Source organism: Petaurus breviceps, unplaced genomic scaffold, assembly GCF_028583685.1.
Source record: "Petaurus breviceps papuanus isolate PSGF00001 unplaced genomic scaffold, PetGlider_PUasm1.0 91041, whole genome shotgun sequence".
In the NCBI taxonomy this organism is placed as follows: Eukaryota; Metazoa; Chordata; class Mammalia; order Diprotodontia; family Petauridae; genus Petaurus; species Petaurus breviceps.
This window is the reverse complement of record NW_027187400.1, coordinates 43,138,188-43,164,480: the sequence shown is the minus strand read 5'-3', so window position 1 is coordinate 43,164,480 and position 26,293 is coordinate 43,138,188. Positions and strand designations below refer to the sequence as shown.

The window sequence follows — 26,293 nt, the reverse complement described above, 5'->3', positions numbered from 1 at the left end:
CTCACTACTTAATACCTGGGTGACCTTGGGGAAGTCCCTTCTTCTCTGTGGGCCTCAGTTTCTATACCTATAAAATGAGGAGGCTGGAGCCCTTCTAGCCTGCATCTTAAATACCAACATGTCTTTTGAGAGTTGAAGTCCAAAGAGAGGCTGGCCCCCGGGGTCACAGAAAAGATGAAAGCACAGATGCTGACCTCAGGCTTACTACCCTGTCAACAATCTTGGAGGTGGAGGTGTGGGGGACACCTTCCTACAGAATGTGGCAGCTGACAAGGGCTTGGAAATACTTTTGCAAGCTATGAAGGTGGCAACATATTTCGGCTCAGGGCCTTAAGATGTTGTCAGGCTTGAAGCCACAGGTCTAAAGACCAAAGGGGTGTGGCTAAGGCCAAACCCTCCTGTGTGCACGGCAGCTCTGGGGACTAGCGCCAGTACCTGATCCAAGATGTAGTTGCGTTTCTTTCGGGCAGCAATCTGGATGAGGCGGTTCAGACACTGAGTGGCCTGCTGGATGAGGACATCCCACCGGCCCGCATAGTTCCGCTGTCGGCGCAGGCCCATAACCTGGAGAGGGGAGACAGACAGGTAAGTGGCTGCTGAGGCTCAGAAGCAGGTGAGGGGGGATGGTGGCCACAGCACACTCACCCGCATTTTGTCCATGATGGCATTGGTACCTAGGATGTTGTACTTCTTGGTAGGGTTGGCAGCGGCGTGTTTGACGGCCCACGTAGTTTTGCCAGCTGCTGGCAAGCCAACCATCATAAGAATCTAAATTGAAAACCCAGAGCAGAATACTGTGAATACACAAAGGCTGGTGAAAGACCTTCATTTGACAGAGTGGGAAGTGGAACCCCAAAGCAAGCCCATGATGAGTGGGGAGGATGAGGCCTTGGGGCACAGGATCAGAGAACTGAAGCTCAGGGTTGTCCCTGTAACACAAGCAAAGCCCAGACCAAACAGACTCAACATGGGCCTGGCTCCCAGTCTAGGGCTGCCTCTCTTGGCCTTTTTTCTACCTTCCCAGGCAGAAATGAGGGCAACAATGGCAAACCCTTCTAGAATCAGAAAAGAGCCTAAGAGGCCACAGAGTTGAGGGTCCTCTGTGAAACCACTCAACAGAGTCGTAGCTGACACAACCCAGAACAAAGGGAATGGAAAGGGGCTGCCTTCCTTGTGGGTGGTTAAGCAAAAGACCAGGGTGCCAGGCAATTGGAGAGGACGAGCCTTGCAGACACTGCTCTTTGTGGACAGGGCCCCTTCTGCCTCATCTTCTGGTCTCAAAGACAGAGCTTCTGCACCTTCCTAGAGTGCATCCTCCACACCAGAAGGAAGGAAATCCCTGTTCCTATCTCTAGCCCAAACCTTGTCCAAGCCTCTTTCTGGTCTAAGGAGATAGTGAAGCTACTGGTGATCTTAACTCTTCACTCCCCCCATCAACCTGCAAGACAGAATGTTCAGACAAAGAGGACCATTCTTTAAATACTGATTCTTCTGTTTACCTCCTGTGTGACCTTGGAAAAATGAAACCAAATGCTTGCTCTACTGCTAAACTATACCCTCTTTGGGACCCAGTCAGGTCGACTCTGGTAACCTCTAAGGTCCCTTGTCCCTTTCAACTCTCAACTGGATGCCAACTCCGACTCCTCACCAGTGGCACCAGCTCACGGCTGCCCTCACCTCGCAATCGGCTTTGCTCTTTGGTCCAATGGTTCCCCGAATACGCTCTCCCACAGGCACGTGTTGAATGAATGTGAACCCTGGGATGATGGAGCAGTATGGCTCTCTTCTCTGGCCAAAGTTGAACTCCACGGCACAGTTCTTCACTAGGACGTGAGGATAGAGTGCCTGGCCCCCCAGGGCATCTTTCTGGATGCGGTAGGCTATGCCCAGCCACTTTCCATTCTTGGTAAAAGAAAGCTCTACTTCATGCCCACATTCAAAGTCCTGGAAAAGGAGAGAGAGGAAATGACAAAACAGAAGTGCTTAGCTTCTATCAAAAAAAAGGAAAGAGAAGCACAAGCCAGATTAGTGCCCATAGGCGTGTACGTGTGTGTGTGTGTGTCTCTCTCTCTCTCTCTCCCCCTCCTCTGGGCAAACCAGAGAGGCCCTCAACCTAGACTGGTAACAGAAACGAAGAGGCCCCCCTGACTGCCTGCCAGCAACAGAGTCTGAGGCCAGGGGGACCTTGGGGCACCTGTGATTGATCTCAAGGAGGCCGAAGACTGTCAGACAGCAGGATGAAGTGAGGAATGCTCTTCAGGACTGGAAGGAAGCCCAAAGCAACAAGCTCCTGCCTTCCTCCAATCTGGCTACTTTAATGCAGGACAGGATAAAGGGCCATTTAGCAAACGGTAAACCAGTTCACACCAAGGACCTGAAGTTTCTTCCCAGGGACACCAGCCTAAGGAGAGGCCAGCCAGGTGCTTACAGCCTTGGTGCCAGGAACCTCTTTCCAACCTGGTCCTGCTAAGCCTTGCCATCCCAAATCCTTCTCCTGCTATTGAGGGATCTGCAGACCAATGTCTGAGCCAGCCATGTTCCCTTTTCCTTCTCTTTCCACCAGTCACACACTCAAACCCAAGACACTGCCTCTCCTTTGGACACTCGACATTCTATCCAAGCTGTCTTATGTGTTGTTTCCTGCCTCTTGCCTCCACTCAAGCTGTGCCCCATGCCTGGTATGTGTCACCCTATCTCACTTCTGTAGAGTGGAATCCTAAGCTCCAAAAGGCTCAGCCCCCTTTCTATGAGGCCTTTCTTGTTCTGCCTGTTGCCATCCCCTGTAAGTTCTACACTGGGCGCCTACCCAGTAGAATGAAGCTGCTTGTGGGAAGGGGATGGTTTCTCTTGACATCCCTAGCACCCAGGGCACCTTGCAGCTGTCTCCTCATTTTATCAGCACAGCCCCACCCAGATACGGAAAGACTGCTCATACTCACTGCAAAACAGCCAATCACATCATTTTCAGCAAATGTGTCCCCATAGTTTTCAAATCGGCTGTTGGTAGATTTTTTTCCAGTGCCTCCATAACCGTAAGAAAATGCCTCCTCACCTGAAAAGGAAAGGACAGGAAACCTGGGGTGGTCACTTTAACAGAGTGCTTGCTTGCCCTGGGAGTCTTCAAGCTAGTTTGGAGAATCTAGGGGCAAGAGCCTCCTCCTGAGGACCAGGAGACTGTGGCTTTGGCTGAGGCAGCCCTCATCTATTCCACAGAGCTGTTAGGAAGATAAAGGCCATTTATTTACACAGTATACTTAGAAAAGTATTGTTCAGACAAGACAGAATAATGATTACCAGCAGTCCCCACTCTGTAGCAGAGGGAATGTTGGACATGGGGGTGTGACCTTAACAACATCTCTAAACCTCAGTTCCCTAGCTATGAAAAGAAGCTGATTGAACTTGCCCCTAAATGACCTTGTGACCTTTATATTTAAAGGTCCTTCCAGTTCTAGATTTATGGTGTGAGGTACTGTGGAAAAGAGAGAAAATGCATACAGAAACCTGTCCTGAGATAATTTTCCCCTGCCCTTTAGAGAAAACTGAATGGCCCCTGAATGTATAATCCTTGCTGTTCCCCTAATAATCTGGTCTGGCTTCGGTAAGAAGCAACTGCAAAGATGCACATGTCTCAACGGCCCCTAAGTGCAGGCAGATGGATGTCCCACAAAGTAAGTATTTTTGTTTGTTTTCAACTAGGGTTAAGAGAGAAGAAGAGTTTGTGAATAAACAAGGAACAGAAAGGATCTCAGAAAGTAAAATGGACAATTTTGTTTATATAAAATTAAAAGCTCTTGCACAGGGGTGGCCAGGTAGCACCTGCCCCAGTGTCGGGATGACCTGGGGATCGAATCCGGGCTCAGATACTCAGCACCACACCCAGAAATAACTGGCCGTGTAACCCTGAGCAAGTTACTTAACCCCAATTGCTTTAAAAAAAAAAAAGGCTTTTGCACAAACAAAACCAGTAACAACTAAAATTAGAAAAGATAAAGGGGGGGGGGGGGGGGGAGGGGGAATCTAGCCACATTAAAAAAGGTCTTATTTCTTAGACATTTAGGGTACTTACAGTTTTTGGAGAAAGAAATCTAAGCTGTTAACAACCACGTGAAAAAAATTGCTCCAAATTACTAATAATTAGAGAAATTCAAGTTGGAATTAACTCTGAGGTCCCACCTCACAGCCATCAGATTGGCTAAGATGACAGAAAAGGAAAATGACAAATGCTAGAGAAATGACGTCCCTAAATTATTAAACTGTGCATACCCTCTGACCCTGTGATACCACTACTAGGCTCAGACCCCCAAGAGATCAAAGAAAGAGGAAAAGGACCTAGGTGTACAAGGGTATTTATAGCCACCCTTTCCACAGTGACAAAAACCTGGAAACTGAGGGGATGCCCATCAACTGGATAATGGCTGAATGAGTCAGGGCATGTGAACGGGACAGGATGCTCTTGTGTGCTGTAAAAAGTGATGAAGGGGATGGTTTCTGAGGAACCTGGAAAGACCCATATGAACTGATGCAGAGTGAAGTAAGCAGAGCCAGGAGAACAAACTAAACACAAACAACAAATCTGTAAAGACTAAGAAACATGATGGAACAGCTGGCCTCCTCCGACAGAGAGAGAGGGTCCTGAGGGCAGGCCGGGACACCTGCTGTGGGACATGGTCCAAGTGGGAATTAATTCTGACTCACTAGGCACGTTTCTTACAAGGGTTTTTTTCTTTTTTTTAATGGAGGAGGTGAAGGTGAGAGAAGGCAGAACTTTGCTAATTGAAAAAAATTAAGATGAGATATTAATTGTAATAAACCAAGGCTCAGAAATGGTTTTAAATGGCAGCAGTACAGCTAGCTAAGAGCTTTCTATCTTTCTAGAGTTAATTTTTGTATTTTATTCTCAGGACCAAATTTTCTCCTTTCACCCAACCACTGCTATGGAAAACTAACACATACAGTAAAAAAGGATTTCCTCATTGGAGTGTCCAAGAAATGTCTGCACTGGGGGCGGCTAGGTGGCACAGTGAAGGCACCAGTCCTGGAGTCAGGAGGACCTGAGTTCAAATCTGGCCTCAGACACTTAACACAAAAACTAGCCGTATGATCTCGGGCAAGCTGCTTAACCCCAACTGCCCTCCAAAAAAAAAAAAAATGTCTGTGCAATTGGCCGATTCTGCCAGGCAGGCAGCAGGCTCCGTGGAACTGGCTACTGTAAGACTGCGTTCGCTCCCATCCTCTGCATCCGTTCACACTAGTCTTTCCAGGTTCCTCTGAAACCACCCATCATCATTTTGTGCAGCACAACAGTGACCTATCGTGCATTCAGACCCTGTAATGTATTCAGCCTCTTTCCAACTCTTTGCCGCCACAGACACTTCTGTATATGTGGGTTTGTTTTCTCTTTCTGTGATCCAGACCTAGTATTAATACTGCAGGGCCAAAGGCTCTACGTGCACCTTAGCAGCTTTTGGGGCAGCGTTCCAAATGGTCCCCAGAGTGACCAGACCAGTCGAGGGCATCAGTGTGTCCCTGCAGTTCCACCAGCACTTGTCAATTTCTTTTTTGGTCATCTTAGCCAATCTGATGAGTGTGTTGTGGGACCTCAGAATTGTTTTACTTTGTATTTCTCCAATCACTAGTGATTTGGGGAGCATTTTTTTCTTATGGTTATTGACAACTTGTATTTTTTTCTCTGTAAACTGCCTCTTCATGTCCTTTATCTATTTAGCCAAAGGGGAAAGGTTACTGAGGGATATCTATTCCCACCTCCAACCCCTAGAAGCATGGCTAGGTATCTACATTTTACCAAATATTATCTTCTAAAACAACCCTGTGACAGAGGAGATAAAAAGCAGCATGTAACAAACTGTGCTTGAAAGATGAGGATTGAAAGAGCCAAAGAGAAAGAGAATCCAGACTTTCTGCAGTTTCTGGGAGCCCATGCCCTCCCTGGGGCCCCCCAATAATGCCCTAGACAGAGAGGGGCACTAGCCCCATCCCCGCCAACCCTGGCTGCTCAGCTGACCTGATTTTGGCCCCTCTACTCCAGATGCTCTCTGGTGGGGAGAGGACCTTACCCTTACCTAGCTGGGTACTGCAAGAATCCAGCGACCAGCCAATTCGCACAACATGGGGATCAGGCTCTGTGGAAGGGAGGTGCTTCACAGAGATTTCTTCATTGATCTGAGAAATCAGAAAGCATGAGACCCTTAGTTAAAAACTACCCATGCACCAGGACTCATGTAACTGCTCCACCTCAGGGAAAACCAACCATGCTATGGTCAAGGTAAGGCACCTCTTATTAGAGCAGCTGTCACTTAACAGGCACGGAAGCTTGGGCAAGTGCCTGTCATCTGGGCCTCAGTTTCCTTCACTTACAAAACAGGGATGTAAGCAGCACACAGTATACAAACCAAAAATCCAAAGGGGAGGGTCTGTTCCCTCTAAGGAGCAGGGAGAAGTGGGGGCTGATGGGGTGCTGCAGAGGGACCACCTCTGTCTCCAGACACCCAAGGCTAATCCCTAGCTCAGGCCCAGGTCCTCTTTGGGTCTTTAGGAAAAGGGCAATAGATATAAAGTGAAAAGATTTGGATTCACGTATTTTGGGTCCATAACCTTAATCGCAAAATCACCAAGTCACAGAGTTCTTGAAAGAGGCAAAAGCATCTAGCTGCCAAATGTTAAAGAGTAGGAAGGAATCTCACGGGGCTATTTAATTTAGTGTGGGTCTGATAAGAATCCCTGACAATGGTTCTCCCAATGTCTGTGAAGACCTCCAGGGATAAGGAGACCCTCTGGCAGCGCCTTCCTCTGCTTCTTGGCAGCTTCTCCCCAGGGCTCCTGGTTTTGCCCTCTGGTCCAGGGAGAAGACTCTGATCCCTCTCTCACCGGAGGGATGGCTCTCCAAATACTGGGGAACAGTTCTCTATCTCTCCCTCAGGCTGCATATCCCAAGAGGCTTCAACCAGTCCCTGTTTAACACAGTCCCCAGGCCTCTGGTCATCATGGTCACCCTCTGTTGTGCATTCCCCGGTTTATCAGTTGGATAGAACCTTCCAAAAGGTGGGGTTGGGAGCCAAAGACAACACTCCAAATGAAGTCTGCCCGGTCAGCCTAGATAACGGCCAGCACATGCTCCTCCTCACCCTCAGCACCCTGCCCCATTGAGATTTCCTTTCTTTTGGGTGCCAAGCACCACAGAATAATACAAGAACAGGGTCTCAAGAAATACACAAGACAGGGGCAGCTAGGTGGCGCAGTGAATAGAGCACTGGCCCTGAAGCCAGGAGGACCTGAGTTCAAATCTGGCCTCAGACACTTAACACAAAAACTAGCTGTGTGACCTTGGGCAAGTTGCTTAACCCCAAGTGCCTCCCAAAAAGAAAAGAAAAGAAAGAAATACATAAGATACAGAAAGGTCAAAAAAAGTATTTGGCTAAAACACACGACCCCCCCCCCCATTTCTCAAGAACCTCCAAGTTAAGCAGCGATTGCTCAAGCTGTCACTTCTTTGTTTTCCTGACACTTGAGCGTTCATTGCTCCTTCTGATCTCCATCCCCTCTATGGGCAGTGCATCAGAGGGAGGGCACAAAAAAACTGAGGGGGGGGGGAGCCCCACACCATACAGGGATACTGGGAGCCTTGACAGGTCCACATTCTGAGACAAGCTTTGGTGAAATGGGGTCTCAAGCAGCAATGGAAGGAGGTCATATCGAAAACCTTCATTCTCCCTCCTTTGAGAGCCAAAGCTGCCTTCAAAACCTGGAGGCATGGTGACCCAAGATTCATTCAGAGCAAGAGTGGCAGCAAAGACCTGGCTGGGAGCACAATCTTTCATTGTACCCACAGCTAGGCATGTTGTCTAAGACAGAAGACCAGCAAGTGGATAACCACAGGAGGTCAATGAAGTAGAAACCCCATATAATGAAATATTCAGTCATAGAAGATGTTCCCACTCTCCTTGGAGGTCTCCAACCAGAGGCTGGATGGTCACCTATCAGGGGTCACAAAAATCATAGGCTGTAGATCTGCGAGAAAGCCTTCATTTTACACACGAGGAAAACGAGGCCTGGTAAGATTAAGGGACTTGCCCAAGATCATACAAATAGCAAATAGTGGAACTCGGCTATACTAAAGGTCTGATCTCCAACTGTGGGCTTTCTTCTCTTCCCCATTATCAGGGCAAGGTTAGATGCCTTCTGATTTCTTTCCTTCCAGCTCTAAAGTCCCACACATCACATTTCCCCCACGTGACCATTTTTATTTCCCAATTTGACTGCAAAGAAATGTCCAAACCAATGTTGTCGACACACAGGGCAATTCTCCAACAAACATCTCTGTTCAACAAAAAGATGTCCTCCTAGGAGGCTGCATGTCTAATATAATGGGACCCTAAGGGAATAAAAGATATCCCCCTTGGCCACTGCCCATCACCTATTCAGATTTCAGAAACAAAGAAATTCTGTGCCTGTCATTAGAAAGCCTGATCAAGTGTCATGGTATAAGTGGCTGGGCCACATGGAGCCACCTCTTCTTACCATCTTCTCATCCCTTCCCTCTCAGTCAGATACTGTGATGGCTACCGCCAAGGTTTACCTTCATCTCAAAGCACACTCGGCCCCTCCTGACCCCATAACTGGCTCTGGCACCAGACCACAGATATGCAAATCCCTCAATGGTGAGTGGGTAGCCACTACTTCGGTCCCGGGCTACTTTGAAGTGAAGATCGCAATTATCTGGAAAAAGGAATAGGTGACCCAATGTAAGGAATGTGGAAGTGCAACCCTCCTAAGTATAACAATGACATGCAGTCCCACTCATCTGTGAAGGTCTCCTCTCAGATCTTTAAAGCTGCCTCTCCTGACCTGTCTCCCATCAGCCTCTGCCTTTTGGATACCTCAAACTTAACAGTTCCAAAAGAGATCCCATCGCCTCTCCCCTGCAGCTGCCCCTATTCTCCTGGCCTGTCCAGGGTACCCCCAGCTCCCAATTCTTCATTTCCTGATCCCTGAGCCATGTCACATCTAACCTCCATGCAGCCCAACAGGTTTCCCCAAATCAAAGCTCTAATGACAGCCCTTCCTGGTCACTGTGGTGCTTGGCTTTTAAAGCCCTTTGCAGCTCGATCCTTTCAGACTGTGTTCCCCTTTCTGATACAGCTACAGGCCTCCTCGTACTTCTTCACACACATCACTCCACCCTCCCTCCTACCCATCTTTCACTCAGCTGGGCCCTAGGCCTGGACTGCTTTCCCTCCTGGCTTTCTTAAGTCCTTCCAGGATCTCTCCTCTCTTAGCTAAGACTTTCCCTCTGAGGCTCCCTTCCATGTATACTCTCTGTATCTTGCATATACAGTTATCTGCATGTTGTTATCCCTCATTAGACTGAGAGTTTCTTGAGGGCAGGGACCAGATTTTCTTTTTTTAAAACTAAATTCTCTTTGCATTCTGGGCACTTGGCACAAGGCCCAGAAAATGGCAAGTAGGGAATAATCACCATTATAACAATAATGAAGTGACTGTCAACCCCATGTCCTGGGGTCTCCTTGCTGCAATTCAGATTTAGCCAAAGACTGCAGTCTGCGCATTTCTGAACACAGGCATGGGCCACTGAAGACCACCAACAGAGTGAGGGTGCACTGTCCAGTTCAGTGGTGTCAGCATGGTGTCTCATCACAAGCGATGGCAGTCTGCTCGTCCCACACCCCACCACACCCAGGGAGGAATGATTAGTCAAGTCACCCAAGTTCTTGGCTTCCTCCTAGACACTCTCTAAGCAGAGCACGTCTATGGTGCTTTAAGGCTTCCGAGCACTTTACGTGTTTTCTCATCTCTTAACAATCCTGGGAGGTAAATACAATTATTAACGTCATTTTACAGATGAGATTTCTTGCCCAGAGTCACCCAGCTCCTAAGTGGCAGAGGCAAGATTTGAACTCAGGTCTTCCTTACTTCAGTAAGGCTCTATTACTCCCTGTGCCACCAAGCTTTGTCCTGTCCCCACAGGAGTCAGGGTGGTTCAGTGGCAAGGACCTGAGGGTTAAACCCTAGGGCACCTGGGCAGGATGCTTCCCCTTCTTGGAGCCTCAGTTTCTCTAATGTGACCTTACAGGGCTGTGTCAGAAGTACTTTGTCAAGGTGAGAGCTACAGAAATGTGAGCTGGGATCCATGTTTCTCTCCTAGAAGGTGCTTCCTCTCTTGCTGACCCAAATCCTGCCAAACTATGGTATTTGTACTGGTTCAGACCCAAAGCTGTTGTCCTGAAGCAGATACTGCCCCCCTGCCCCCACCTGGCACAGCCTGCCATTAAGGAGTGAATTATCTCCTGGGGTCTGCCCAGGCCTGATGATGCAGTGTAAAGGGGCCTTGGGGTCTTGTAAGCCCCGTCTGCCCAAGCATATTCTAAGGTGCGTGTCTAACTCTTGTCTCACTGGTGCCACTCCTGTAGCATTTATGGCAATGTGTGCAGGAGCCTTTCCACAAAGGTCTGCTTACATAGGTTTTAAAAAATGCCCTTCTCTATTGAGTTAAGACTGAATGGCAAGAACCCTGAACAAGGAACAGACAGGCTAACACCCAGGGGCCTCTGACTGCTCTGGTGTTTCAGGAGAAATACAACCGGCCACTGTAAACTGCTAGGGCCCGGCAGAGTAAACTCCTCCATCCAAACTGCCAACCAGGGCTCAAATTCTTTTCCTGCTGGTCACAAGGGTCCAGGCTTGACAGGGGAGCACCCAGCAGACACGGGAGACGGTATGCACCAATTCGATCAAATAAACACCAAGTGTTTGTCATGAGCAAAGCCAGGACCAATTCTGCTACAGCATCAGACTCCCACTAATCACACCAACCTCCAAATACACCCTACAGAATCCCACTAGAACATTTCTTTTCTTGCTTTTTTTCCAACTTAGAATGCCATCTCCTTTATAGAAATCACATCCACTCAACAAGGTCCTGCTTTGCCTGCCCCAAACGTGGCTACAAGCTTGATACATGAGAACCTCCATTTAAGGGAATGAAACCAAATCTGAGGATGGCCTGGGAGAACAGGAAGCTATCAGACTGGTCAGTGAGGGTTGTGACAGGGACCTCCTGAGGGTGAAAGCAGTGAGGTTCATCCAAAACTCACACGTGTCGATGGCGACAAGGGTGTCATCAAATTCTTCTTCATCGTCTTCGGCAGGTGGCTGAGGTGAGCGACCCCTATGACAGAGAGACACTGTCAAAAAGCAGGACCACCAGCCCCTTGCCAGCCCTCTGCTGGAGGGGTTAATGAGGAAATGGCCTGGCTGGCAAGGCGGCCAGTAGAAATGGAGAAGGAAGAGAAGTCAATGCTGGGCTCGGAGCCCACAGAGGACCCTTCCCAAGCATCAGAGTTCTGGCTGGAGAGGGCTTTTCCAAAGGATGTATGAGCAAGCAGCAATAATCGGGATTCCAAACGACTTAGTTCTCAGCTTTAAAAGCGTTCTTGTGAACTGAGGGTTCCATTAGCTTCAAAACCCCTCAAATTTTGCACTTTTACAAGGGATATGAGAAGGAACAGTAGGGACTAAACACCTGCACCAGGGGTGAGGAACCTGGGGCCTCCAGGCCACATGTGGCCCTCTAGGTCCTCAAGTGCAGCCCTTTAATTGAAGCCAAACTTCACAGAACAGAACCCTTTAATAAAAAGATTTGTTCTGTAAAACTTGAATTCAGTCAAAGGGCAGCGCTTGAGGACCTGGAAGACCACAGGTTCCCCACCCCTGACTCAGACTCTCTCTGCCAAGGGGCATGAATGGCTGGGCATGGCAGGTTTCCTCCAACAAGTTTCTGTTTGTATCCTGGGTCCTATGCCTCCTTTGGTGTTACCAATGCCAATCCTACTTAAATCAAGTCCTGGCTTTCTCTGGGTAACCTTGGATTGGCCTTTTCCTCCTCTCACTCAATGCTTCTACACCTCGTCTGGTGTGCCAAGCACCTCAACTTGGCACTGGGGGGATAGAAAGAAAGCGGGGCCCGCGAGATCAGATATGGTGACTACAGGGTCCCACCCATTTTTGCCGGGGATGATAAACACCACCACCACAGGGGTAGCCCACACTTCAACGGAAGGTGAAGGCGGGGCCTGACATTTTAAGCTGAGAGAAGAGGTTAGACTTGAGCTAGGCCTGTTTAAACAGAGCAGTGACAAAGGGGAAGTGAAAGGCACGGAGGTTGAAATGTCCAAGGGCTTAGAGGATAGTGAGGTCAATGATTCCCTACTGAATGCATTCCCTGCTGTTAAGGTGCTGTGGCAGGAGAGGATTATCATTCACCCAGATGGGTTTTTAGCCCATATGTAAAAGGGAATCATTTGAGGTTCTGGGGCAGGAAGGACAAGAGCAAAGCAAAGCTTTGGTCAGACTTATCTGAACTAGTGGAGGGAAAGAAGCGGGGGGACAAAATTCTGATGGCACTTGGCCTTGTCCCAGACTTCTGCCTCCAGGACTGAACTGTGCCCCACATCCCTAGGCACTGCTTGTCCCTGCAGTTGCCCCCTGATGGCACTGGGCACAAGGTGACTTCAGATGGCACCTTTGGGACTGTGGGCCTACCTCTTATCCTCCCGGTGTTCATAGTAACCACGTCCCCGGTTGTCTTCAAAAGGCCTTTTCCGACTCTGGTAATGATGTCTATTTGACAGGTGAGGCTGTGAGGGATTACAAGGCGGGAAACCAGCAAAGGATTCTTCCTTCTTTATCCCAGGCTTTACTTCAACTGTAGAGACAAACAAGGGGGGTCAAGAAAGACAACAACTTTAGCCTTCATTTCCTGAGACCAGGTTTTCTTAACCTGGGGTCCATCAACTTGTTCTTAAAAAAATGCTTGCTAACTATTTCAATATAGCTGGTTGTTTCTGTCGTCCTATGTGGTTTATGTATGCATTTAAAAACATGATTCTGAGAAAGGCTTCCCCAGACTACCGAAGGAAAAGAAGCTGGGTAAGGATCCCTGGAGATCTTTTTAGTGGGAGAAATAGCACGAAAAGAGGGAAAGAGCCAGAATGTTCTTCTGGGCTTCCACACTCACTTGGGCTCTAACAAAGAATCTCTTTATCTCAGTGGTCCAAGGAACACTTTTTGGGGTAGGAATTGCTTCAGAGACCAAAGTGATAACCCCATCCTCATTTTTTTGGTCACTCTCTGCCCTTTTACCCGAAGCAGATGGAAAAAATAACCTTACTATACCAGAGGAAACGAAGTCTACCGCACAAGAACCAAAAGTACAAATGTGCTATTAATCTAAGACGGAGCTGCCTAGAGCGGAATGTCAAACGCAGAACTGGAGGTCACTGAAGATCTGTTAGACCACACATTGTCTATTTTTGATAGCTGTCCAATTGTTTTCAAGCGTGTTCGACTCTTCATGACCCCATTTCAGTGTTTTCCTGGTCAAGACAGTGATTTGCCATTTTCTTCTCCAAATCATTTTACAGATGAGAAAACAGGGACTTGCCCGGGGTTACACAGCTAATAAGTGTCTAAGGCCAGACTGGAACTTAGGAAGATGAATCTTTTTGACTAAGCCAGGCACTCTATTCACCAAGCCACCTAACTGCCCTGTTTTTATAGTATTTTTAATTAATGTTGTTAAATATTTCCCAATTACACTTTTAATGTGGTTTGGACAACTGAGTACTCAGAAGTGTCGCGGGCCTTGAGTCTGATGCTTCTGGCATAGAAGATTTTCTTGGCAACCCCATCCTGGAGATCTCCCTTTGATCAAAACAACTTGCAAACTAGAAAGCTGCTACAGAAGGACAAGAAGCCCAGTCCAGAACTGAAGAGAAGACAGTAGGTTGGTTCAACAGTTAGGAAACGTGTGGTCTTTGGAAGGATTCCAAGTTGCTCACTGTCACCAAAGCCTATCATCTCCTTAATACCAATTCTCTTGGTGATACCCAAGGTCTGGGGACTACACAACAGAACAGTTTCAGAAGAATCAAAACTGCTGGTGGCCCAAAGCCCAACACTCTGGCAGGATCAAGTATTTACTACCACAGAGGACCTGGGTGTGCTAAGTGGCACAAGATACTTTCAAGTACACACATAACTGAAAAGGAGGCCTAGATCAGTCATGTCAAGTGAGAGAAAGCAGACAGAACCGTGGACTGTTGCATGGGTATCCCCAAGATGATCAATGAATCACGGAGAGACCTCATGCCTGGGCTGCTACCCCTTCTCTGCTCCTTCTTACCTCTGGGGCTAGAAATGAGTTGCTTGACTTTTCTTTCTTCTGAGAAGAAGAGGCTGGCCCTGGTGGTCTCTAAGGGACTTTCCAGCTCCAATAATCTCTGATTCATTAACATATTAGACTCCCCAAGAGAAGGTACCCTGCATGAGACAGGTTCTCCAGAGGACTTCTGGAATGCCCACATTGACCCAATCACAGTGCCTTCCGTTAAAGACTTATGTTGTTCACTTGTTTCTGACTCTTTTTGTGACCCCGTCTGGGGTTTTCTTGGCAAAGATCTTGATGTGGTTTGTCATTTCTTTCTCCAGTGTATTAACACAAACAGGGTTAAGTGACTTGTCCAGGGTCACAATCAGTGAGTGACTGAGGCCAGATGTGAACTCAGGTCTTCCTGACTCCAGGCCTGGTGCTGTGGGCACTCACAGGTACCCCCCACGAGACCTTCTTTCAGACACAGCTCAATTACCACAGTCTTTATTTGCAGAATCACTAGGTGCCTCCTTCCAAAGGGCCTTGATGTGCTGCTCTATGTCTTTGTTGTTTCACTCCTTAGAACCCAGGGTCCCTGTGTGGAGGGATGGTTTTGCCCTTCCCCCAATGCCCAGCACAACAGGGCCTCTTAGATGCTTGCTTGATCCATCTAAGTACTTTAGGGCAGTCATTTTAGCTTTCCTGACCCCCTACTGGACACAGCAACTTGGACCCAAACTGTCTGGCACACTGCCTGTCTTTGAGAGATAGGTTTTGTTCACTTGAGATCTCATTATTGAGTGCCTCCTACTTGTATAAAAGAGAACATAGAAAGCTGTGTGTGTCCATAAGTCGCTTACAGTCTGCTGATGGCCAAACCACAGACCAGAAGCTAGGGAGGTCTTCTTTTCAAAATACCCTTGACAGCCCCCCCCCCCCCAATTTGGATTCTAGTGCCATGGTTCTGTTGTTCCCTTATCCGCAGCCCTGGAGAACTGCCTTGAGAAGTGGTGTTGAGATGATGTGTTTTGGTAGTGGGGAACAGCTTGAAATCATCCAAAGGGCCACACAGTTTCTGAAGGCAGTTTACTGTTTTGGGATGGCTTTAAATGTTAAGAAATTTTACTAGACCCCAAGCTAAAATCTGTCTCTCTATGACTTTCTACTCCCCGTAACTAGTTCAGTCTAAGCAGAAGACTAACTTGAGCTCTGCCTGAGGGTCTTCACAACACTCAAAGCTGGCAAGCTGAAGCTGCCCTAGATCTTCTCCAGACAGTCCCTTGAACTGGAGACGTCTCCCCAGACCTTTCCCTATCCTGGCTGACCTCTTCTGGACACTCTTCAGTCTGTCAAAGTTGTTCCTAGAAGGGGGCACCCAGACGCCACACCATGCTGCCAACAAGCAGCACCCTCAGGCGGGGACAGAGCCCCACTTCTCACCTGGGTAGGCAGCCAGCTGCTGCTCCAGCTCCAGCTCGGGAGGTTTACTCTCATAACCACTTTTCTTCTCCTGATGGACATTCGTGGTCTCATAGAACTGATTCTGTTCTGCGGTGTTGCCAGTGACATCTACAATCAGAAGGCGGAGGGCAGCGTTAGGGGGAGAGGTCTTGTGGCCACCTCTCCCAGCCCCCCACATCACGGAAAGAACTAAAAGAGACAAAAACCCCTTAGCTACACACGCCGCGCATTCACAGGGCCCCACTTCGGGTGTGCGACCTGGGAAGGCGAGAGGATCCGGACTAGAGGCCGCAGCACAAGCGCTGCAGGGAGCTGCAGCATTCTCCCTGCGGGAGGAGCTGGAAGCAGCAGCTCTCCGCCCCTACACAGGCCACCGCCCGCAACACCTTTCCAAGACAAACAGGAGAGCCCAGGTACGGGCCCCGTAGGGGACAGCATCGGGGAGCGCACGGCTTGGACACTGAGTCGCCCAAGAGGCCCCGCGAACCCGAAAGTCCAGGAGGCACCAACACCGGGACCAGCGCCCGCCAACTCAAAGATCAGGGCGGGAGGGCCGGCCCTGATGCCTCCTAGGCTGCCTGGCGCTCAGCCCAGGCCCCGGGACGGCCCCTTCTGCTCCCAGGCTCCCCGCCGCCCTTTCCTTGCCTTCCTGGGCCGCGGGTTCCGAGCCGGGCCCTCCTTCCGCGGCTCTCAGGGGCTCGCAGGATCCGTCGGGGTTCGCAGCCTCCGGGAAGGGCGGCGGCGGCGGCGAGACCCGGGGGGCCTCCTGGCCGTCCTGTGGCGGCCTCGACGGGGGTCCCGGCGGCGGCTCGGGGGCTGGCGCGGGCGGTTCGGGCTGAGCCTCTGGTTCCGGTTCCGGTTCCAGCTCCGGCTCGGCCTCGGCGGCGGCCTCGTCCAACGCCGCCTGCAGCCGCTCGGCCAGATCCGCCTTGAGGCCGCGCGTGTCGAGCCCGCGCCGCTGCAGCTCCTCCCGCAGCTCGTTCACCTTCAGCCGCTTCACGTCCATGGTCCGGCGCGGCGGCTCCACTCTGCTACCCGCTTTTCCTTCGCTCCGCCTAGCTCGGCCCCAGTCCCGGCCCCGACCCCAGTTCCTGGCCCGGCCCCGACCTCGGCCTTGGCCGCAGGGACGTCTTCCGACGGCGGCGGCGGCGGCAACGACGGCACTAGCGACGGCGGTAGCGGCTCAAAATGGCCGCCACCACCTCCCCCCCACCGCCCCGCGCGCCGCGGCGCGCGTACTGATTGGCCCGCGGCCCGGGCGGCCGGCGCGCGGAGGGGAGACTGCGGCCAATGGGAGCCGCAGACATCGCTCGATACCACCCTCCATTTCCGACACCGCCCTCCTCCAGGCCCCTTTCCCCTTAGGGCGTGGAAGGGGAAAGGGCGTTAGGCCGAACTCCGATTGGCCAAAGCCCTCCCGCCCGCAATCAATGAGAACCGGGCGCCGCGTTACCGACCAATCCGCGCCTGCCTCGCGAAACGCCTACCGGCTCCACGCCCACAAAGGTGCCCCTCGAACTTTCAACTTGGCTGCAGTGACGCGCGCCTCAATTGGCTGACTGGCCCGCCCCTCGGAGGGAATGGCTAAACCAGGGAAGCCATTTCGGCCAATGGACGAGGCGGAGCCTGGAGCCCCGCCCCCTACAGCGCTTTTCAGCCACTGAGGACCCGGAAGGAGGTTGATTGATTAAGAGGCCTGCACCTTCCTAGCACCGCCGAGGGAAAAAAAAAAAAGCCCACCCCGACGGTCATTAATTAAGACCGAACCCCCCCCCCCCCAAAACCTCAAGCCCCGAAACCTGCCCCTCTAATCTATGGACCAATCAGCGCGACCGTTTTATCCTGAGGCGTCCGAGGGCCGGGGCATGCTAATGAGAGCGGATCGGATTGGTTAAATCCCAGATGACGGGCGGGGGCCAGCGGCGGGGGGAGGAATCCTGGGCCACGGTGCAAACAGCGGCGAAAACTGCGGGCTTTACCTGAGAAATACTCGTTGGCGTCCATGGACGAGCGAGGGTGCCGACGAGGAGCCGCGGGGAGGCCTGGGCCGGGAGGCGAAGCCCGGGACGGCGGGGCAGGTGCACACGAAGCTCCCCCTCAGTGGTTCGCTCCGCCGGCCGCCTTTCCCCGCCTCCCCACAGCGGCCGAGATCCGCGCCCGATTGCGGTTTCCGAGCCAGCTCCACTCCCCTCGACGACGTCTCTATGGTGGCGAAGCCTGACGTAGTGATGACGCGACCCTACCACCATAGAGTCTTCCGGGAGGAAGTGACGTCAGCGGTCTGGAAGGGTGGGCGGGGGGCGCCCCCGTGCTGAGACCCCCGGAAATGGCCCAGCCTTTGGTGCTTCTGTGAGGCTCCTCACACCCCCTGGGATGCTCGAGGGCATCACTGCTGTGACACCCAACACAACACAACCGGGAACCCAGCACCACCACAGCTGGGACACACAACATAATACAACACAGCTGGGAACCCAGCACCACCACAGCTGGGACACACAACATAATACAACACAGCTGGGAACCCAGCACCACCATAGCTGGGACACACAACACAACACAGCCAGGAACCCAGTACCACCACAGCTGGGACACACAACACTACAACACAACCTGGAACCCAGCACAACCATAGCCGGGACACACAACATGACACAACACATTCAGGAACCCTGCACCATCACAGCCAGGACACACAACAGTACAACCAGGAACCCAGTACCACCACAACTAGGACACACAACACAACTGGGAACTTAGCACCATCACAACCATCACATGCAACACTGCTGCTATGGTATACATAGCATCACAACGGCGACACACAACACTGCCACCATGGTACACAACAGCATCACAACCATGACACAACACCCCACCTACCTGTGACACATAAGCACATCACAACTGTGACATACACAACAACTGTGAATGCATTAGCATCATAATCATGATGTAACACCACCACCATGCTCACAACTGTGATGTGCAAGATCACCTCCATAGCCACACAACAGCATCACAAATGTGACACACAACACTGCCACCATGACATACTAGAGTATCACAACCATGACACAACACTGTGGTATTCAATAGCATTACAACTGTTACAACGCCACCACCGTGCACAACAATCTTATAGCCACAACACCCAACACCACCGTGACACGTAGCACCACGACACAACCCTATGACAACATGGCAATAATGATGTGCAGCACCACTGACACATGACATTAACACAAGTGTGGTATATAACATAACATGCAATAGCATCACAAACACACCACCATGACACCCAGATCATCTTACCACACACCACCACAGGCGCTACACAACGCTGAAACTTGGTACCATAAGCATGCCCTACGGCGCCACAACCACATCCAACACTTCCACCATGACACACCATGCCATACAAACAGCCTTGCCACACAATAACACAGCTGTACCCCAGAAATCACAACCACGCCTCATAACCTTGCCATCCAAAATCAGAATGGATATAGTACAACAATCTTATACACCACAACTTTGCTATATAGCACTAAGACTCTCCCATGACACATAACACAACTGTAACACCATGTAATACCACACAACACCACAACAAAGTCACACTAAGCCACAATTATGTCATACAGGTCTACAATCATGCCTCGTAAAACAACAGCCATGCTGTGTAACACAATGATCTTACTGTCACAGCCCTGGCAGGTGTTACCATCATACTCAAGAGGGCAGATGTCCCATTTATTGCTGTTCACTTGTTTCAGTTGTGACATTCTTCCTGATTCCATTTGGCATTTTCTTGGCATGGTTTGCCTCTTCCTTCTCCAGCTCATTTTGCAGATGAGTAAACTGGGGCAAGCAGGGTGAAGTGACTAGTGAGTGTTTAAGACTGGATTTTTTGAAGTCAGGAAGATGAGTCCTCTTGACTGTAGGTCCAGCACTCTAACTACTGGCACCACCTAGCTGTCCTGAGATGTCTCATATGCTGCCATGATTATTTCATATAACACAACTGTGCCACACAACACCACACCTACGTCGTGCAAATCTGCAATCATGACTCAGAAAACTACAACTGTTCCGTGTAATAGAGCAATCTCACTGTCACATGAAACCACAATCCTGGCAGGTGTTACTACCGCCACCAAGTCTACACACAACTATTCCATGTAATACAACTATGGCCTAAAGAACCATAACCATGACAGAACACCACAGTCATGCCACAGCACACCACACCATGCTGCACAGTGCTACCACAATGGAACAGAATGGATCCATGGAGGGAAGCAGTAAAACAACTGTCCTGTCTTTGATCGACAGGCAGGGCACCAGAGTCAACACCTGAAGGACAGCAATGTGTCGTTTGCCGTTGAAAAGTCATTCCCCTTGTTTTAGAGGTGAGGAAATGGAGTCTCAGAGAGTTTCAGTGACTTATTTGTCCAAGGTCACACAGGTTGAAAGGGACAGAGGTAAGATTTCAATCCAGGAGTTCCATTACACTAATCTGTTTCTCTGAATCCTAATCCTGGTCCATCAGGGACACTTGAACCTGCAATTGTGTCCAGAAAAAAAAAGAGAGATCCAACAATGAAGATACCACCTCAACAAAGTGGCCATGCAACAGAAATGCCATGGACCCATAGAGTCAAAACTCAGATATATGATATGAATTCAATTGGAGTCATGGCAAAATCGCAACTTAGTCCCACAACACCAAACCAATGAACAACAACAACATACATCAAACAGTTGTATTCACTAATAATATGCACATAATATGTCATAAATGTCTGTTTAGGGGCATAGCAGATACCCAGAACATACAGTTAGACACAGGAGGAAAAACTCAGATATGGAACATGCACATTGATGTAAAGAGGCTGGAATCATGGGCCACATCTAATAAGATGAATTTCTATAGGGGCTAAAGTTTTGCACTTAGGTTCAAAAAATCAGTTCTACAAGTACCAGGATGAAGGAGATGTGGCTGGATAGCAGCTTCCTGTAATATAGGACCTGGGGGGAAGCAGGTGGGAGGTGTCTTAGTGGCACATAAGCTCGATATAAGTCATGATAAGGCAAATCAAATGAGTTAGTTTAATCTTAGGCCACATTGAGTGAGCCACATAGTTCAGAACAAGGGAGATGATATTCCCAAGTATTTCCAAAAGAGGGAGATTATGCCATATGCATTTGGAGAAACTAAGGAAGGAAAGACTTTTGGGGGACATGATGGCTGGTACTAGAAGACAGCTTCAAGTGTTTGTGGAGTGGTCATGTGGAAGAAGGACTAGTCATTGGACAACGAGCATTTATTATGCGCTTACTATATGCCAGATGCTGTAGTGCTAAGTGCTGGGGATTCAAAGAAAGGCAAAAAACAATTCCTCCTCTCAAGAGACTTCAAGTCTAATGGAGGATAATTTTGTACAAACAGAAGATTTATACAAGATAAATTGGAGATAATCCTCAGAGGGAAAGCACCAATACTATCCTAAGAGAGATTGAGAAAGGCTTCATATAGAAGGTAGGATTTTTGCTGGGACTTGAAGGAAGCAAGGGAAGGCAGGAGACAGAGATGAAGAAAAGAATTTTAGGTGTGGGGGACAGCTAGGAAAAATGCTTGGAGAGGGAAGGGGTTAGGAGAGGAGATAATGAGTTCAGTTTTGGACATGTTGAGTATGATATTTACGAGATATTCATTTTGAGATGTCTAATAGGCAGTTGTAGATGCAAGAGTGGAGGTCAGGAGAGAGCTTAGGGCTGAATAAGCAGATCTGAGAATTATCAGCATAGAGATGACAGTTAAATTCATGGCAGCTGATGAGATCACCAAGCAAAATTATTGAATAGCAGGAGAAGTGAAGAGGGCCCTGGACAAAGCCTTGTGGGCACCCATAATTAGTGGATGTAACATGGTGAAGATCCAGCAAAGGGGACAGAGGAGTGGTTAGGTAGGTATGAGAAGCAGGGAAGACTAGTGCCACAAAAACCTAGAAAGGAGAGAGCATCAAGGAGAAAAGGGTTTAGTGATAGTGTCAAAGGTGACAGGAGGTCCAGAAAAATAAGGGCTGAGAAAAGGCATTTAGATTTGGCAATTATGAGATGATTGGTAATTTTAGAAAGAAAAGCTTCAGTTGAATGATGAGGCCAGAAGCCAGACTACAGAGAATTTAGAAGAGAGTAACAGGAGAGGAAATGCAGCCACCTGTTGGAGATAGGCACAAAAGGGAGGAGAAATGTGGAATGGAAGCTAAATGGGGAGGGACAGATAAAGCGAGGGGTTCGAAGTAGGAAAACAACTTGCAGACAGGAAAAGATTGATGATTAATAAGACTAGGGATGATGGAGGGGGCAGTCTGCTGGAGAAACCAGATAGGATGGAATGGGATTAGCCATGCAAAGTAGGGCTAGTTTTGGTGTGGAGTAAAATCACCTCTTTGAGACAGGGGTAATGGAGGAGAGAGGCAGAAGGCAGGAGGAAGAGGAAGCTCATGGTGAATGACTTCAGTTTTTTTCTGCAAAAATGAGATGAGGTTCTCCACTGAGAGGGTCAGGAGGGGCAGCCATGGGAGGTTTGAGGAAGGATGAAAAGTTTTGGAAAAATCACTGAGGAGAGTGGGAGAGTGAGTTTAGGGAGGCATAGTAGGATCGCCAAGCAGCAATGAGGGCCCAGTTGAAGTTATGTAACAAATGTGTAGTAGACCCAGTCTATGGGTTGATTTCTACACATTCTTTCTACTGGTTGATTTTCTACATCTTCATTTAGTAGCATGTGTGTAGAAGTGAAGGCAGGGGATTGTGGGAGTGATTCAAGGCTGAGACTTGTCAGGGTTCAATCAGGTATATGTTAAGAGTGCTAGAGGTTCAAGAGAGGAGGACAGTGCAGAGTTGGGGGGCTAAGATGGGAAAGGGAGGAGAACTTGGGGCCCAGCACATAGAAAATGTAACTTTAAAAAATCTTGTTAATCTGTTCATCCACTGATTGAATTGTTCAATGTACCATGTGCCTAACTTTTACAACCATGTGCAGAACAATCTTGTATCCTTTTTGAATTCAAATGAGAAGCTGCCAGTTATCAAGGGACGACCCTCCCTCAGAGCTACAACTCAGGCATACAACATTGCCCCTAGAGACATTTGGAGACACCAAGAACGTACCACACAGTTTCCAACTCTGACAGATAGTAACCACACACATCAGCCACACGAGAATACCACTGCTTCCTTCAGAGACAGAACTCAGATGCACAAACATGCCATAGCACACACCCGTGTCTCTGGAGACACAACAAAAACAGCTCAGGCACAGCATCAGCAGTGATGGGTAACAATGATGTACAACATGAATTAGATCTGCATCCAGAGACAAATCGCAGGACTGAAGCAGCTTTTTCTGAGGATACCAATGGTCTTCTCACTCCTAAATCCCATGGCCTTATCTTATTCCTTGCCCTTCCTTAGCTCTCCTCCTCTGTGTGTCTCTGAGTGTGGCTGTATGTTCTTATCTCTCCAAGTGTATGTACTTGCCTCTCTGTATAGACCTGTCTGTATCTGTGTCTCTGTATATATGTCTAACTCTGATAATGTGTCCCTGCCTCTTTGTCTCCTCACCCTCCCTGCTCCCTGTACCATTTGACCATCATTTCCTCCTGGATACTTTCTCCTCCCTAGGTTTTCATGACATTGCTCTCTCCTGATTCTCCTCCTACCTGTCTTACTTCTCAGTCTACTTTCTGTAACTATTATCCTAACCCTGGATGTTCCCCAGGCATCATCCTGGTCCCTCTTTTCTCTCTGCATTTTTTCTTGGTAACCTCAGCTCCCATGGGGTTAGTTATTATCTTCTCTGTAAAAAACTCAAAGACCTAAATCCCAATCCCATATCGCTAACTGCCTGCTGGACGTCTCCACTTCAATGTCCTTAGACATCCCAAACAGAACTCGTTACCTTTCCCCATAAATCTGGCCTTCCTCCCAATTTTGCTACTTCTACTTAGGACACCACCATTCTTCTAGTCATCCAGTTTTGGAACTTCATCATCCTAGACTTTTCCCTTTACTTTATTCTTCATACCCATTTAATCACCAAGTCTTGTCTATTTGCAGCTAGGTGGTGCAGTGGATAGAGCCCTGGGATGGGTCTTCACCCCTTTGCAGAGCTGGGAGGTGCCCAATTGTTGGACATTGCACCTATTTTCAGGCTTTAAAAAAATGTATTTATCTGTTATGCTGATTTTTCTTCTTTTTAAAAATGTTGCTATATGGGATGACTGTTGGGAAGGGGAAAGAGGGACACAGGAGGAAATTATGCTGATGTAACAAACCTACAAAAACAAAGGATATCAGTGAAAACTCATTAACAATAATAATAATAATAGATAGCATTTCTATAATGCTTTATGGTTTGCCAGACACTTTACAAATATGACCTCATTTGATCCTCACAAACACCCTGGGATGCAGTTGCTTTTATTAACTCCATTTTACAGATGAGGAAACTGAGGAAGGCAGAGGTTAGGGACTTGCCTATGGTCATAAAGCCACATAAGTGTCTAAGATGGGTTTTGAATTCAGGTCTTCCTGACTCCAAGTCCAGCACTCTATCCATTGTGCCCTCTGGATAGCTATATTTTGTTTTTCTTTCTTTAAAAAATTATATTTTCCCCCCAAATACATGTAATAACAATTTTTAACATTCATTTAAAATTTTTTTGAGTTCCAAATTCTCTCCCTACTTTGTCTCCCTTTCTATGAGAAGGCAAACAATTTGATACAGGTTATACATGTGGTGCCTATATTTAATTTTTTTAGCTTTGTATGTATGTTGTATTTTATATTTATTTATCTGCATACAATCTTTCTCCCCGGTAGAATAGAAGCTCATTGTGTGCAGGGACCATTTTTCATCTTTTCTTTGTATCACCAGCACTCAGCACAGTTCTTGGTACAAAGGGGCTCCTAAAGGCTGGCTAGGCAGCCACATTTTCCAGACGGGGCACCATATTGGCTCAGGGAATTAACAGAGAGAAAACTCAGAGCCACCGTACCCTTCCAGGAATACAATGGAAACTCTGCCCCAAGATGCATCCATTGACTTGGCACCAACAACAGCCCCACGTGCCCCCTCTTCCACACGGCATCCCTATTAGGTGCACAAAGTCGGATGCTCCTGCTGTTTGTCCTTGCTTCTGGAAGAGGACCGTGACATCGGGAAGGTGATGCCATGACTTGCGAGTGAAATGGACTGAAGCGAGGAAGGGCTGCGCAAGGTCACCAGCCTCACTCTCTCCCCCGGAGCCATCTGGGTCCAGTGGCCAGATATTGGTCAGCATGACTGGACCCGCCACCCCCCCCCCCCCCCCCCGAGTCTGGTCCGAGACCACAAAGACACAACAAACCCAGCAATTCACTTACATACAGCACTTGGAAGCTTTTCTGACAACAAACCCTACGAAAGGGGCAGTGAAACTATTACCGCCCACATTTCACAAATGAAGAAAGCGTGAGTGAAAGTAATGGAAGAGTCTGCCGGCAGTCAGGGAGCTATTAAGCTCCAGAGCTGGGATTCGATCCCAGGTCTCTCCTGACTCCGGATTCAGCCCTTTCCCGGCTCTGCTGTGGCTCTTAAAAACGACTGCGGAGGGGACTGGAGCGCTGATGGGGTCGACACGTATCCTGAAGGTCGCTGCACAACGCCGACCCAAAGGCGAATCCCGCATGGGAGTCAGCGGACGCCGGACCCGGGAGAGCCAAGCCCCGCTGCATCAGTTCAGACACAAAGCCAGACCCCCGTCCATCCTCCCCGCCCATCCTGGCTCTGCATCTTCCTTCTCGACGCCACGGAGACTTGCCACCAGAGGGCATCCGGGCGCTGGCAATCTGTCCCCGTTGTCGCCGCCCCCAGGAATGTGTATGAGAGTGTGTCCGCCACAGTCCGAGAGCCTCTGGGTGCATCTGTCTGTGCGCCTGCCAGGAGTGCCTCCCACAAGTGTCTGTTTCTGAGAGTGTCTCTGTGAGCCTCTGGCCTTGCAGAGCGCCTGTTTTTCTGTGAATATCTGGGTCTGTTCCTGTCTGTCCATGTGTCTTTATCTCTGAATATGTCCCTGACTCTCTGCATAGCTGTCTCTGTCGCAGTGTGCATCTCTGCCTTTGTCTGTGTCTCTTTACCTGTGTGTGGGTCTCTGTCTACATAGCTGTCTCTATCCCAGTGTCTCTGCCTCTGTCTGTGTCTCTTTACCTATGTGGGGGTCTCTGTATCTCTCTGTATAGCTGTCTCTATCCCAGTATGCGTTTCTGCTTCCATCTGTGTCTCTTTACCTGTGTGGTTCCCTGCCTCTTATATGTCTGCTTCTGAGTGTGGGTCCCTCTCATTCTGAATGTATGTCCCTATTTCTCTGCATGTCTCTGAGTTTGTTGCTATCTCTCTGTAGAGCTGTCTCTACTCTAAATTGTGCCCCTGTCCCTGAAAATCACTGTCTTTTTGTGTGTCTCTATTTCTGTGTCTTTTTTTGGGGGGCACAGATGTCTCTCTGTGTCTTTATCTCTGGGTGTGCCCTGCTTTTTTCTGTCTCTATCTCTGTGAATTCCTTTGTCTGTGTGTGTGCAGGGAAGACAGGAAACAGGTAC

General features: G+C 49.0%; 1 protein-coding gene across 2 annotated transcripts in view; it reads right to left on the bottom strand.

Moving 5' to 3' along the window:
• The window catches only part of HNRNPUL1 (heterogeneous nuclear ribonucleoprotein U like 1), a 28,514-nt gene extending 10,612 nt beyond the window's left edge, over nucleotides 1-17,902 (bottom strand). The window contains exons 1-10 of one of the 2 annotated variants that reach the window (XM_069078317.1): nucleotides 17,626-17,902; nucleotides 15,626-15,754; nucleotides 12,577-12,739; nucleotides 11,130-11,203; nucleotides 8,594-8,733; nucleotides 6,081-6,180; nucleotides 2,940-3,052; nucleotides 1,678-1,944; nucleotides 646-768; nucleotides 436-564 (exon numbers count right to left, since the gene is read on the bottom strand). In XM_069078317.1, the coding sequence (XP_068934418.1) occupies nucleotides 436-564; nucleotides 646-768; nucleotides 1,678-1,944; nucleotides 2,940-3,052; nucleotides 6,081-6,180; nucleotides 8,594-8,733; nucleotides 11,130-11,203; nucleotides 12,577-12,739; nucleotides 15,626-15,754; nucleotides 17,626-17,650 (1,263 nt within the window). In that variant the 5' untranslated portion in view covers nucleotides 17,651-17,902. Of the gene's footprint in view, nucleotides 1-435; nucleotides 565-645; nucleotides 769-1,677; nucleotides 1,945-2,939; nucleotides 3,053-6,080; nucleotides 6,181-8,593; nucleotides 8,734-11,129; nucleotides 11,204-12,576; nucleotides 12,740-15,625; nucleotides 15,755-16,291; nucleotides 16,835-17,625 lie in introns of those variants that run through there. The other variant, XM_069078316.1, reaches the window with a different exon arrangement.
• Nucleotides 17,903-26,293: the final 8,391 nt, after the last annotated feature.